This window comes from Populus alba, chromosome 2 (assembly GCF_005239225.2).
Source record: "Populus alba chromosome 2, ASM523922v2, whole genome shotgun sequence".
NCBI lineage: Eukaryota > Viridiplantae > Streptophyta > Magnoliopsida > Malpighiales > Salicaceae > Populus > Populus alba.
In genome coordinates, this window is record NC_133285.1 from 15,371,564 (window position 1) to 15,385,260 (window position 13,697).

General features: G+C 30.8%; 1 protein-coding gene across 1 annotated transcript; it reads right to left on the bottom strand.

The window, feature by feature from the left end:
- Nucleotides 1-2,579: 2,579 nt before the first annotated feature.
- On the bottom strand, nucleotides 2,580-3,486 carry LOC118049877 (CLAVATA3/ESR (CLE)-related protein 41). Its single transcript, XM_035060025.2, has one exon. It carries the CDS (start codon nucleotides 3,365-3,367, stop codon nucleotides 2,972-2,974), a length of 396 nt encoding a protein of 131 aa, XP_034915916.1. The 5' UTR covers nucleotides 3,368-3,486; the 3' UTR covers nucleotides 2,580-2,971.
- Nucleotides 3,487-13,697: the final 10,211 nt, after the last annotated feature.

A 13,697-nucleotide genomic window follows, 5' to 3' on the forward strand; every position in this document is an offset into this window, starting at 1 on the left:
TCAATGTTTTTTTTTATTTTTTAGGACCAAATTATAAAATTTCTTGGCATTTCACTCTTCACTACTATAATAAAATACCAAGGCCTTTCAGAGAGAGAGAGAGAGAGAGAGAGTGTTAGGGTTCCATTGTAGAAAGTTTATTGTTTACCTTGAAGTAAAGCCAAGTTGATTACTGCCTGCCTCTATGGAAAATGTGTACTTTGCATCGCTCGGAGGTCATATAGATAAAACCTCGATCAAATCAATAAGAACAAAAAATGTTTGGTACTTTGATATGGTAAGCAACCCTTAAACAACAAAAAAAAATGGAAGGCCATCTTCTTTATATATTTTTACATCTCATTCTCTACTGGAGCCATGAACTTTTTCAAAAATATTATAATAAAAGCAACATAAGAGTTTATCACTAGATAATTGACTAAATAGGACTGTTCATTTTCTATAAAATTAACCTAGCACTAAGATATTTTTAGATGAGGGATAAGTCTAAGTGGAGCAAGAAGGTTTTTTCATGTGATGGAAAATGAAAACCATTCACTCCATAAGAGGTTTGTGAATAAGTGATTGTTTGACAATATTCAAGGAATGCCCATCTTTTTATTAAACATGGTGTATTGAATTTATAATTTATTAGAAACTTTTTATGAGTGCCAACTAATATCATAAATATCGCTCTTCAATCATTTAATAACCATGATTATTCTTTGATAAATAATCACCATGGATTAGACTTGATAGGATTTTATCATTTTTTTGTCAATGAAACAGATAATTGAATTAAGAATCTTCTTTCTTTATCATCAATCAAATCATTTATTTTAAATATAAGAAACATAAAATCTCTCTAGAACCGAAACCTTAATTTCTCTTACTTGATTTCCCCTTGTTTAGCCCTTTAGAAAGGGGGTTATTGCATAGCAAATATATAATAACTACTAAAAAAGATTTGTCACTATTCCATCAAATATTATATTTTTTTCCCGAGCATTTAGATTCAAATACCCATAGATTTGTTGTTTGTTCAAGGTGCTCTTATTAGACTTGTAATCTATGAAAGATGAGAACCAAAATATATATATATATATAAAAGTATTGTATATTTAATTAGTTTAATCTTTTTTGTAGAAATCACTTGTAATAACAAGCTTGCAAAATAAATTTGTTTATCATAAAAGATTTGTTATTCCCGCCTGGCATCCCCTTAATTGTTATTTGAGCAATTACCCTCTTAATTATTATTTGAACAGTTAAAAGTTACGTGTTGGTCCAAGTAGAGATGACATTTCTTGCACTGAGGGTCTTGGCTTGGCGGTGGGAGGAGCTTGTCTCCTTCCGCTGCTCCTGAGTTCGAGTTTTATGTTCATGCTTGTCATCCCCGCGGTGTCTTATATGTCCACTGGATTTGCAGGATGTTCCAGTGGGCCGTGAGATTAGTCGTGGTGCACGCAAACTGGCCCGAACACCCACGTAAATCTAAAAAAAAAAAAAAAAAAAAAAAGAGATGGCATTTCTCTTCTACACGTCGATGGAGTTTCAAAAAAATCCAAACGTATACATATAAAAAAGGAAAAGGAAAAGCATTGGCTAAAAAAGAATAAAAAAAAACACATAGAAGTTGCTGCCTGCCAATGGAACTTTCAACGATCATTGGTCAAAGTAAAATATTGAAAGCACAAAGGCATACCAAATGCTACAATACTGCAAGTTTTGCCCGCTTTACAACCATAAATTGAGGTTGAAGATGGAAAAGCTTCTCTCTGGATAAAACAGCCTGACAAAAGTCAAAAGGAACGGTTTAAAGCTCTCTCTCTCTCTCTCAACAAGAACACCATCATAAAGCATATCATTGAATATGGCTCCTTAATCATTCAACAATATAGCCAATGATACTGTTATCATCGTCAAAGCATGGGGCTCCCTAGCTAGTTCTGCCCCTCTCATGACTTATAATTAGTTGTTGATTTGGCCTCTCATCTCTGCTTTTTTGGATGGTGTAGTGTTTTAGAAGACAGTAGGAGCTCAAGTCCAAAAGCAAATCAAATACTTTCTCAGGGAAAACAAAATGGCCTCTGTGCATGCCTGTGTTGTGTCACACATCCGACACAACTATACCACACAGATATTCCTTTCTTATCTGCCTTTCCCAGCCTGGCATGGAACCCCGTTAGGTTGGAAAGGGAATCCATGCAACTATACGCCCATGCTAGCTAGCTAGATCTTCTCTCTGTTCTTATTCACTCCCTCTTGTTTAGCCTCTTCATCTTTTTAAGAACAAGTTTTTTTATCATCAATTGATCAGACTCAGCAAATTCTTGAGGATCTGAGACCTTTTTCTAGCAAAAATAGTTGAAATTAAGAAGTAATCCATTGACTATGAGAAGCATATGAACAACTTAACGACTGGATCGAGTTGATGACACTCGTAAATTTCAACTTAAGAGATCTCTCCTCGATGATCATCCATGACCTTAATTTCTCAAGATTTTAGCAATAAATTATTATAAAAGGGCACCCACAAGATTATATATGTGACTAAAGCACTCATCAGATCATGCATAATGCTAAAAAAAAGGACAATATCACCACCACCACCACCACCATCACCATATCATATATATATGAATCAAATATATAGATGGGAACATACATATACCAAGATATATAATTATATAGAGTTTCTCTCTTGCTATACATTAATTTCTAGTAAGAAAAAAAGAACCCTTCCCACCTCAAAACAAACACCAAAAAAAGATAAGAGAAAAAAGGGTAAGGCTAAGGATGATGACACAACAAACACGGTAACAAACCCCTCGCTGAGGACAAGCAGTATTAATGGTGCACGAAAACAATCAAAATAAAGATGACAAATTCATAATAACTTCACCGTTGCAATTCTCTAACTATCATCTTCAACAACAGGCTCTCGTGGCAGTGCAAGTTTTCTGTGCTTCATCATGATCAACTTAATTAATTACCTGTTCGATATAGGGTTTGGACCGCTAGGAACTTCATGTGCCTGAGCTCCAAACTTCTTACGCGTGGATTTTGAAGATGATGGTGATGATGAAGAAGAAGAAGTGCGCGTGCCTTGCGTATGTTTTGGATGCAAGTTCATGGTAGTAGAGGCTGGTTCTGAGGATTCTAATAGAAGCCTTTTGATGGAAATTGATGCAACCGCGTCTGTTGGGTTTATTGGCTTGCTAGGGCTAGTAAGTAAAATAAAAACGAAAAGAAGTGCAAGGAAGAGAAAGAAATGGTGTGATCTTTTGAAGGTTTCACTGATTGTTGACTGTGATTTTGGTGTTGCCATGCAAGTAATAGAAAAAAGAAACCACCCCCCAAGAGCCCACAAGGGTTCAATATCCATGAACCAGCACCAAGGCTAGCTGAAGAATTAGAGAGGAGAGAGAGAGAGAGAGAGAGAGAGAGGAGGAGGAGAAGCTTCAGCAAAAGTGAATGGAAAGGAGGATTTGAAATTCGATACACATTTGTTGAGGAACCAAGGACCAACTTAACATTAAAGATGCTGCTAGCTACGAGTCTGTGCATTTACCAATAAACCCTTTTCGTGGATATGAATAATTTTTATCTTAACCCTAGCTTCACAAAGGGATATATGATATATCATATAGTTTTTGAAATCCCACTAGTGTTTTTAGCATGACCAAAACGCCCTTACAGGTTATAATTAAGACTGGAAAGGCTGTTGCTAAATATAGGCAGCTATTCTGCAATTAATATCAACCCAACCGACTCATTTATTGATATTCTTCTGGGGTGTATTTGATTAAATATCATGTAATAAAAAGACGGTATCGTGTTTGTTGAAAAAATAATATTAAAACATAAAAATAAACTTGTTCTTGTAACAATTTTAAAGTTGATTTTTGCAAGTAATTGTTGATGGAATTACGGGGATTGGTGCATTGAATAAGGGTGATATAGTCTTATCCTAATTAAGACTTTAATTAATGCACTAAATTTAGTGATGGAGAACAAATATTAAAGAATCTTGAAAGGTAAAGCCAGCACCAAAATAGAAAGAAAGAGAAGTGGTGGAAGGAGGGGTGGTGGCTTTTCTCACTTGGCCGGTTCCCCAAGAAATATTTCTTTGACTTGGAGAGAGAGAACCCTAAAGGAAAATTATTTATTGTGATCTTCTTATTTCATCACTTTTTTTCCACCAAGAATTGGACTGTCCCCCTTTATTTGGCGCGTAGATGATACCCTCAAATCTATATATATATATATATATATATATATAGTGAAATCAATGGATTAAAGCAATAATCGGTTTATAGTTGACATTCAACCTGAATCAATGGATTAATGCAATAAAAAAATATATAAAAAAATCATCTCAATTCAATAACTTAAATTATTAGGCTTAATATCTCCATAGATCCACATTATTTTATACTTAATTTTTATTAAATAAATAGAAATGATGAAATTCGAACTCATAACTGCTTGATCATCAAGACTCTGATACCATGTCAAAGAACCATCTCAATCCAATAATTTAAATTATTAAATGACGTTTCAAAATATAATTTATATTATTTTCTAACAAAAATATTAAAATATTCTATATATCATTGTTTATTACATTGTTTCTTGATCATATCCTTTAGGTTTTTTTGGTTTAGTAATATAGATTTTAGGTGGTTATTTTTGTTAGAATTATGCATCATATAAATAATTTTAATAATGTTTGGCAAAAATATCCCTTAGAACACAAAACAACTATATATTTGTGAAGGGTTCGGAACCGGATAAATTAATTTTGAGAATACCATGTACAACGCCTATGAACGGCGTTAATTGTTTTTTTAACTTAAGGGGTGTTTTTTATTCATTTAAAACGGTATTTTTATTAATTATACTAAAAAAAATTAACTTGTGTTCCCCATGTGACCTTTAATTTTAATAAAAATAATTGATAGTGGGGTATATATATAATGGAAACAAATTAAAAAAGTATGATTGAAAAATCATGTAATGTATAAGAATATTTGAAGTACTATATGCTTGTATTTTGAGTGAAGACGTACGTCATCTTTTTCTTGAAAAGACATTATCCTTTTAAAAAGTAAAAATAGAAATTCTACTATAAAATAAATTATTATTCTTGTACAACATTTAGAGAAATTAAAACAAAATATACTTGACAAAATCTTCTAATTACCCAGCTAGAGATAATCAATAAACCTTTAATAAATAATAATAATAAAAAACATGATGAGAAAAACCGCAAATATTCAAGGAGCCCGACTGCGTTATGGATTGATCATCGAGTTAAATACATAACTGTGTTGGTAGAGAGGTTGCTGTTGACGGGAGGCATCCACGGCAGCTAAATACATAACTGTGCTGTAAGAAAAACTAGATTTCTAGGGTTTTTTTTTTTTAGAGAGAAGGGAATTGTACAGTAGTCATGAGAATTCCTCTCACAGCTCTCGATCAAAGATAATAATAACGTCACGATGAAACCATTTGTGACCTAACCTGGCCAAGTTCAGAGCTGACATTTCCAGGGTTTTTCTCTTTTATTTTTTGGAACACAGTGTGTGATCATGGAGCTCAAGATCATCAGCCAAGGAGAGTACTAAGAGGAAGAGCTTGGAAGGAGAGTGGGTCTAAATGTGGCAGCGCCTTCGAAAAACAGTCGTCGGAGGAGGCGTAATTGTCTTTGTTTTCAGGGAACAAAAATAGGGAAAAGGAGCAAACGGAAAGCAAAGCATCGAATTCTGTTCCAAGTGAGCACACTGCAGCTTCTCTCATGCTTTGATTGTTCATAGTGAAAGGCCAATCGAGAAATGTGTGTCTCCCATAATGGGCGATGCATGGGTCCCTTCTGCCTCGGTAACTTTCAGGAGAGGAGACGGACGGTGCGTTTAAGGCCAATTTTGTGACGAGCTTTCATCGATCACCCACCAAGCTTTACAAATGGAGTATGATTGAGTGAATCATTATCGTTCTATATGCTAAAACGTGTAAGCATCCCCTCAACGATCTTTTTTTTTTTTATTGACACTTTTTTACAAAAAAAATAATTCTAATGTGTTCGTGTTTGGATTATTTCTATATATTAGGTTTTGGTCAACATTAGTGATAATAATTTCTTGTTTATATAATTAAGTAATGATCAGAAGGCTTTCCATTGACATTTGTTTCATAATAACATTTTGTCTTCCTTAAAAATTTGTGGAAATCTATGCCATTAATATAGAAGTAATTCATTAGTGTGCCATACTTTCTCCTTGTAATTATTAACTACTTTTTTCTCACGAAAAACCAACGTGACCATTTACAGCATCGTCCCTCATGAAGTCAATCCAATATTTTGTACATTGTTTATATATATAAGACATAGACGTAGAAGAGTACATCATATAGCCATAATTTCACCGAAATTTAAGTTATTGTTTGTGATAAGTTCAATATCTCATATCGATTACAAAACGAGTTTTAGTTGTTTATATATATAATCAAGAACACCTTTTTTTTATGAGATACCTTTATAATAAGGCCATGCTATAGATATAAATATACATCATTAATTGGCATAAGAATAAGTCATGTGTTTTATCCAAGCTCATCATCTAGAAGGTTTTGATAAGGCCACTATCTCATATCGATTAGGAGACAAGAGTCTTAGTTGTTTATATAGCACTAAGAACATTTTTTTTATTGCAGGATGTCTTTTAAAAAATAAAACTCATTAGAAGTTATGTGAAACAATATCTCGTGGTGAACCTATTATGCTATAGATACGGATGATGATTTGGTTTTTGTTTTAAGATAAAATAAGTGAAAATATTTCAAATAAAAAAAATATATTTTAAAATAACAAAAAACCCACTTTAAAATTATTATAAAAATAAATTTATTTTATGATTTTGTTTTTATTTTTCTAACTAGTTATATTTTTGTACTCAGATCGAGAAATGAAAGCCCTCATGTTATTTAATTAGTCTCAAGAAAAAAGAACATTTTTTTTTTACTGGTTATTTGACGTGATCATTTTCTATTTACATCTGTGCGTGATGATAATCAGAGGTGCAGTGCAGTGCTTAGCTAGAAATTAATATGTAAAATAAAGCTTTTAATATTTAGCTAGCACGAGGCACCAACTATCAAGTGATCTGACCTTGTTGAGGTTAACTTTCTACCTGCCAATCTTGTCAGCCTAATCAAAGCCAAAAGTCATGGTTTTTGCTTCTCAAGAAATTGATGAAAAGGAGGGATGACAAACCAATAATACTCGTTGCTTTAATTAATTATATATAATTTAAAGGAAAATCAATTCTATATTAATTTGTTCTTGGTGGTCGACAAAACCAGTTTCATGTTCATCACCAAAGTGCTCTAATTGGGTCTTCAAAGCCAAAAAAATCACAACATTAGCACATAACTAGTTATTTATAACATTCAATGATTTTCAGATAATATTTGATTGTTATCTTGAAACATAAAATATAAAAATATTTCGAGATTTTTTTTTTTGAATGAATATAAAAATTATCTCATAAATATATTTATTTTCTTATTTTTTACCCCTTTAATTAAATATATATTTAAAATACTAATCAAGTGCAATCTCAACTAGTATTCATCCAATAAATTTTACAACACTCCCATGTGGTGGTTCCACGACATTTTGCTAACATAGTCAAGGGAGACTAACCTAGAAAAACTCAATTTAATTACCCCTTGTATATTGTCGTCAAGCTCAAAAAAAAAAAAAAAAAAAAGGAATGATTTCGCCGTCCTAAAGCAAGACAAGAGCTCTATAAATAAATAAATAAATTCATCTTTTCTTGTATTAGGTAAGCTGTGAGTTAGCAACACAATCTCCTCCATAATATATTGTGGGCCAAATTTGTCAACAAATTGACGTGAGCTCTCAATCTGTATAGTTAGGTTTCGTCAAGCTAATTTCGGTGAGCAAGCCTCATCATGCTCCTAATTACTTCTTAATTACTAGGAGTGCGTGGAGAAGAAACTTGCATACTCCCCTAGTTTTAACTTCTTGATTAAGATGATTTGGTTATTAAAAAACAATATAAATTATATCTTAAAATTTTATATAACAGTTTTAAATTTTTTGATTAAGATATTTCATTTGACATGATATCAGAGTTTTTATGACCAAAAGGTCACGAGTTCGAATCTCATTATTCTTATTTTTTATTAAAAAATCAAGTACAAGTAATGTAGACATGTGCAAGTTTCATCAAGCCTGTAGAACTTTCACTTTAAGGGATATGTTAGAGAATAATATAAATCATATCTTGAAACCTTACATAACAACTTAAATTTTTAGATTGATATAGTTTTTTTCACAATAATAAACATAATCTAATAGTTCCAATTTCTTGATTAAGGCAATTGTCTTCTTAATTAGTCGAATATTGAGAAAGAAAAAGTGTTTAATTCTTTTTTTTATTCTTAATTATTATTATTAAACTTAGTCAGCAGATTAATTTGATGATTTTTTTTTTAGATTGGATTTTAAATTTATAAGACTTGACCTTGTTAGATATTGTTAATCTTGAAAAGTCAACGAGACGTGATAGATCCAATTATTAAAAATAAGTTTGATTTAAAAAAGAAAACTTAAAACTATATACGTTATTTTATTTTATTTTTAATTTTTAAAACAATGATATTTTTATTTAACTTAGATGAATCTAAATTAACTCATTTAAAACATGAAACGGGTGTAATAACTTTATAATGTGCACCCAAGGATCAAGTTCTCTTTTCTTTTCTTTTCATGCTCACACAACTAGAATAAATTGCGGAACCCCGTGCATTGGTGTATGCGTTTTGCCGTAATCATATATGGGCAAACTAAATCACTCGAATTCTATTCATATATTTACTCAATAAAATAATAACTCGAGCTCTATTATCAGGTAAACAAACCGAGCTTAATCGCAATTTTGAAACTTAATTATTTTCATGAACAAGCTCGAATAATTTACTATTCAATTCCAAATGCGGGTGAACATAAGATATTTTATATATAAAAAAAATCTTTTGAAAAATATATTATTTAAAAACAAGATATTATTATATAGTGAGTAGAAAGTAATTACATAACACACATAAAATGAAGTGCAGTGTGAATTTGACATTCAAAATTGAAGCTAGAATATAGTACTGAGATTAATAGAATTAATTTTTTTAAAAAATAATATTAAAAATATTTATACCTATGAGCAAGTTCAAGTTGGATTGAAAAAGGTAATTATCCAAGCTTAATTACCATTTTAGAGCTTGATATAATTGTCAAGCTACCATAAACACACCCACGAGTTTCAGCTGTTTTCAATAATTGATAGTATTTGAAAACACCGTTAAAATTATGTTTTATAAAAATTTAATTATTTTTTTAAATAATTATTTTTATATTATTTTAATGTGTTAATGTCAAAAATAATTTTTAAAAAAATACTATTACGATACATTTCTAATAAAAACAATACTTTGAATCGCAACCACTACTACAGCCTCAAGCATCCCTCTCAAACCATACAAGTAGTTCTACTAACAATCAAGTATGAACACGATTATGATATATTTTCCAAGCTTAATTACTATTTTAGAGCTTGATATAAGTGTTTATGAGCAAATTTTTTAATATTTTTTTATTATTTTCATATGTTAATATAAAAAATAATTTTTTAAAAAAATATTATTTAAATATATTTTCAAACAAAAAACACTTTAAATTATAACCGCTGTCATATTTTCAAAAACCCTCTTACCCCATATAAGTGGTGCTGCGCTAACAATTAAGTATGAACACTAAGATTTCCATAACGAGAAAGGGTAAAGAATTCATTCTTTGTTCTTGAGCATCAACCTCACAGGTATATTTCAATCAGGAAAGAATGATCGAGCTGGTACTGTTCGCGTTCGAGAAGAGAAGCTGGGGATTTCAAGTATTTGTTAAGGAATCACTTTGTAGTAAAGCATATAATTATTGCTTTTGATCTCTCTCTCTCTATATTCTTTTTCCCACTTTCATGGCTGGTAATATAAAGTAGTCAAGCTGGTATAAAAATATATCTTGTTGAGAGGAGGCATATAGCATATAGATTTTTTTAAAACCATTTATTGCAGGGCCCCACTTGAAGCTAAATCAATTTATGGAATCGATAAAGCGTGGAAATGTTTTCAATTTTGGACCTTCAAATTATCCTCATCCACGTTTATTAATTTCTAGGTTACCCTAATGGCCCCATTTTCCCATTTTGGCCTTAGCAAAGAAAAAAACACAACTCCGAGGGTTATCTTAGTTTCGCTAATGACTGTCAAATAGTGTAATTACACTTGTTTTTTAAAATATTTTTTTATATTAAAATAATATTTTTTTTTATTTTTTAAAAATTATTTTGAGATCAGCGTATTAAAACGATCCAAAACATATAAAAAAATTTTTAATTAAAAAAATTGAATTTTTATGAAATACAATTTGCATCACGTTCCCAAATAATATTACAAGATTTATCCTGTCATTTATTTTAGAACATAATAATCACCGGTTTAAATCTTTTCAAGAATCGGTGAAGCTTATCATATCATTTATTTTAAACATAATGATCACCGATTTAAATCTTTTTGAGAATCGGTGAAGCTTATCCTGTCATTTATTTTAGGATACAATAAAATTATTTGAGATGCTCGTAAATTTGTTTGAAGAGTCACGGTTACCGAAAAAAACACAACAATCTAACTTGTTCTAAAATTAGGGTTTTATATTTATTGGTTTAATTCTAAAATAACATTTTTTTAATATATTTTTATTTAAAATATATTATTTTAGATAAAAAAAATTTAAAAAAAAATCTTTGAAATTAACCAAAATAAATCTAATTTAGACTTGACCGTGTTAACCTCTAAACTAATTTTAAATAAAATCAGGATCAAATTATGTTTTGGATATACTATTTATTTGATTAGTTTGTTGGGTTAGCTTGATTAGTATCGCAATAGTAGTTATTTTTTAGAGTGTGTTTTGTTTATAAATACATTAAAATAATATTTTTATTATTAATTTAAATTTATTTTTAATAATAACTCATCAAAATAATATAAAATACTAAAAAAAAAAAAAAAAACGGTCCAGAATGAGTTAGCTGTACCCAGCAGCGCAGACCAGATTGTAGGGTCACTTATAAGATTAGTAATGGCTGACATCAAGAAGTGTCAGCCCAGTAACCCTACTATCTACCTGATTTTTCATCAAATCTTTGCTTCTGTTACTGTTTCGGATATTCAGCTTCACTGTGTTATCCTCAAATCAAATCCGCAACTTGCAGTCGATCCGTACATCTTTGAAACTCGTGCTGTGTAACCAGCAAATTTTACTTTATTTTTTTCATATAAAATAATTGAAAATTCAATGGGGTTTAAAAAAAAATTTATTTTCAAGAAATTTATTTATTTTTCCTTGCCTACCAGGCCAATCGATTACTATCAACTGCCTACTCATAAACAAGATTGGAAGATATCCATATTTGTAAAATTTGTTTCATTGAAAATCATTTTTTTTTCTTTTGATTTTTGCATGATTATGTTGATTCATCGAGAAGGGTGAAGCATCAAGGCTGTTTTCTTTACATACATGAAGTTGCTTGGAAATCCTTAATATAGAGGATTAGAATTCAAACTCTCAAATCCAAGCTACAAATCTTTAGATGTTAAATTAATGTAATTATAATAGCTTTTGTGATTATGATATAAAAATTAGAAATTAAAAAAAAAAACTATAAATTATAGTTTTTTCTTTCAGTAATGCAACTAATGGCGCCATTTACTTCATTAACAAGCATAGCTTTAATATCATGAACTTATTTAACCAAGTCAATTTAGAATCATAAGAGTATTTTATTTTATTTGCATTCAAGATTAAAACAATAAAGGAGTATAACATTTCATGGAAGTATTTGTTCATATATTTTCAAGAGTGGAACAATAAAAGAAGCACAAGATCCCATTACATTTAAATATCTTGTAATTGATTGTGGATCTTCCTCGTCAAGAAACCAATAAATTCAAACATCTACGTGAAATTGCTTGTCGTACGTTGATACGATTTGTCATGGTATAATCTAGGAAAAGACATGTCAGTGATTCATTTTTCAATTCAGAACACTAATATTTTGCCTCCGATTTACTATGATTGATTTATACACTGTTGTAGAGCTTGTAGCTATGCAAAGGACGGCTAAAATGCAAAAGCAAAATCAAGAGCTTATGTATCTTCTGACATGCTTTAGAAACATTTTTCAATCATTTCATTTACTGATTGGCTTTTGGATAGTTTTTTTTTTTGTCCAAATGAATTATAGTGATGACTTTGGACAAGACAAGAATATGATTTGAATGTGATTTCTAATTATCATTTGAAAGGTAATTCTTTGAAAAGGTAAAACACAAGTTTTAGGCTCGTGGGCTCGGTTTGTGCGGTGCATGTGACATAGTTTTTTCAATCATAAAATTAAAAATATTTAGTTAATTAATATACATAATAAAATCATGAAAACACATTAAAAAAGATGTAAGTTACATGAAGAGTACTATGATTTCTGTGACATGGAGGATATATAGAACACTAATCATATTCAGTCTATATATATATATATATATATATAAAAAGAAAGAGCTCTTTGGGAACTATCCATATGCATGCTTACAATAATTCAAGCAACTTAGTTGAAGAAAACAAGTGACCCAGTACTTGGTTTGAAAAAGACAGAATAAAGAAAGATTTCCCACTCAGGAGCCGCACAAATGAGGGGTTAAAATTATAGCATAAACTTGCATGGGCGCCTAATAATTGAATCCATCAAAGATCTTTCCTCCATTTCCCTGTCTCAATAAAGTCATGATTCATTATCTATATCAAATCACTACAGTGCCATCTGCCCGGAAACTCTTTCCCGGAGGGTTCCTCTCACTGCTGAGCAAAAATACAATAAAGATAGAAAAGTCGACATGACCTTCGTGGCCCTCCCATTCCACACACACACAAATGAAATAATATCTAGTATCTTTCATAATTGTCCAATGATAGTATGTAAAAAGAAATACTAAATTTGTATGGTGAAAATATGCCATATGTGCATATCCTATACTCATTACAAAGTGCCTTAAAATAGTTTTCTTTCTTTCTTTTGGTTTTTGGATAAGGATACATCATCAGCCCTCTAAGTATGACTTTGTGTTTGTTGTATTTTTATGTTTTTTCTCCTGTCTTGTCCACTTCAGGTCATTGATGAGACATACTACCACGCCCATACAGAGAACAACCTTGGAGGAACCTCAAAAGAAGGGAAGAAAGGAAGAAAAAACAAGGAGGAGGAGGAAAAGTTGGCATAGATCTCAGAAAATTTAGACATAGAGAGCATGCAATTAGGGCATGCAATTCAGAGATGCAGCTGCGAAGTGGTAGACCTTGCTTTATAAAAAGGAGTGGACACCATGTATTGATTAATGTATAATAAGAAGTTTCTTACTAAAAGAGATAATCATGTAAAGATGGTAGGGCACAAGTATAATCTTCTGAAATGTACTTTTGCTTTTGAAATCTTTTGAAAAGAATTACTACCTACGTGCTTGTCACTTTCTCAATGTTTTGTGTGCCCACCATTTTCTCCATAGACATTGAAAACTACATT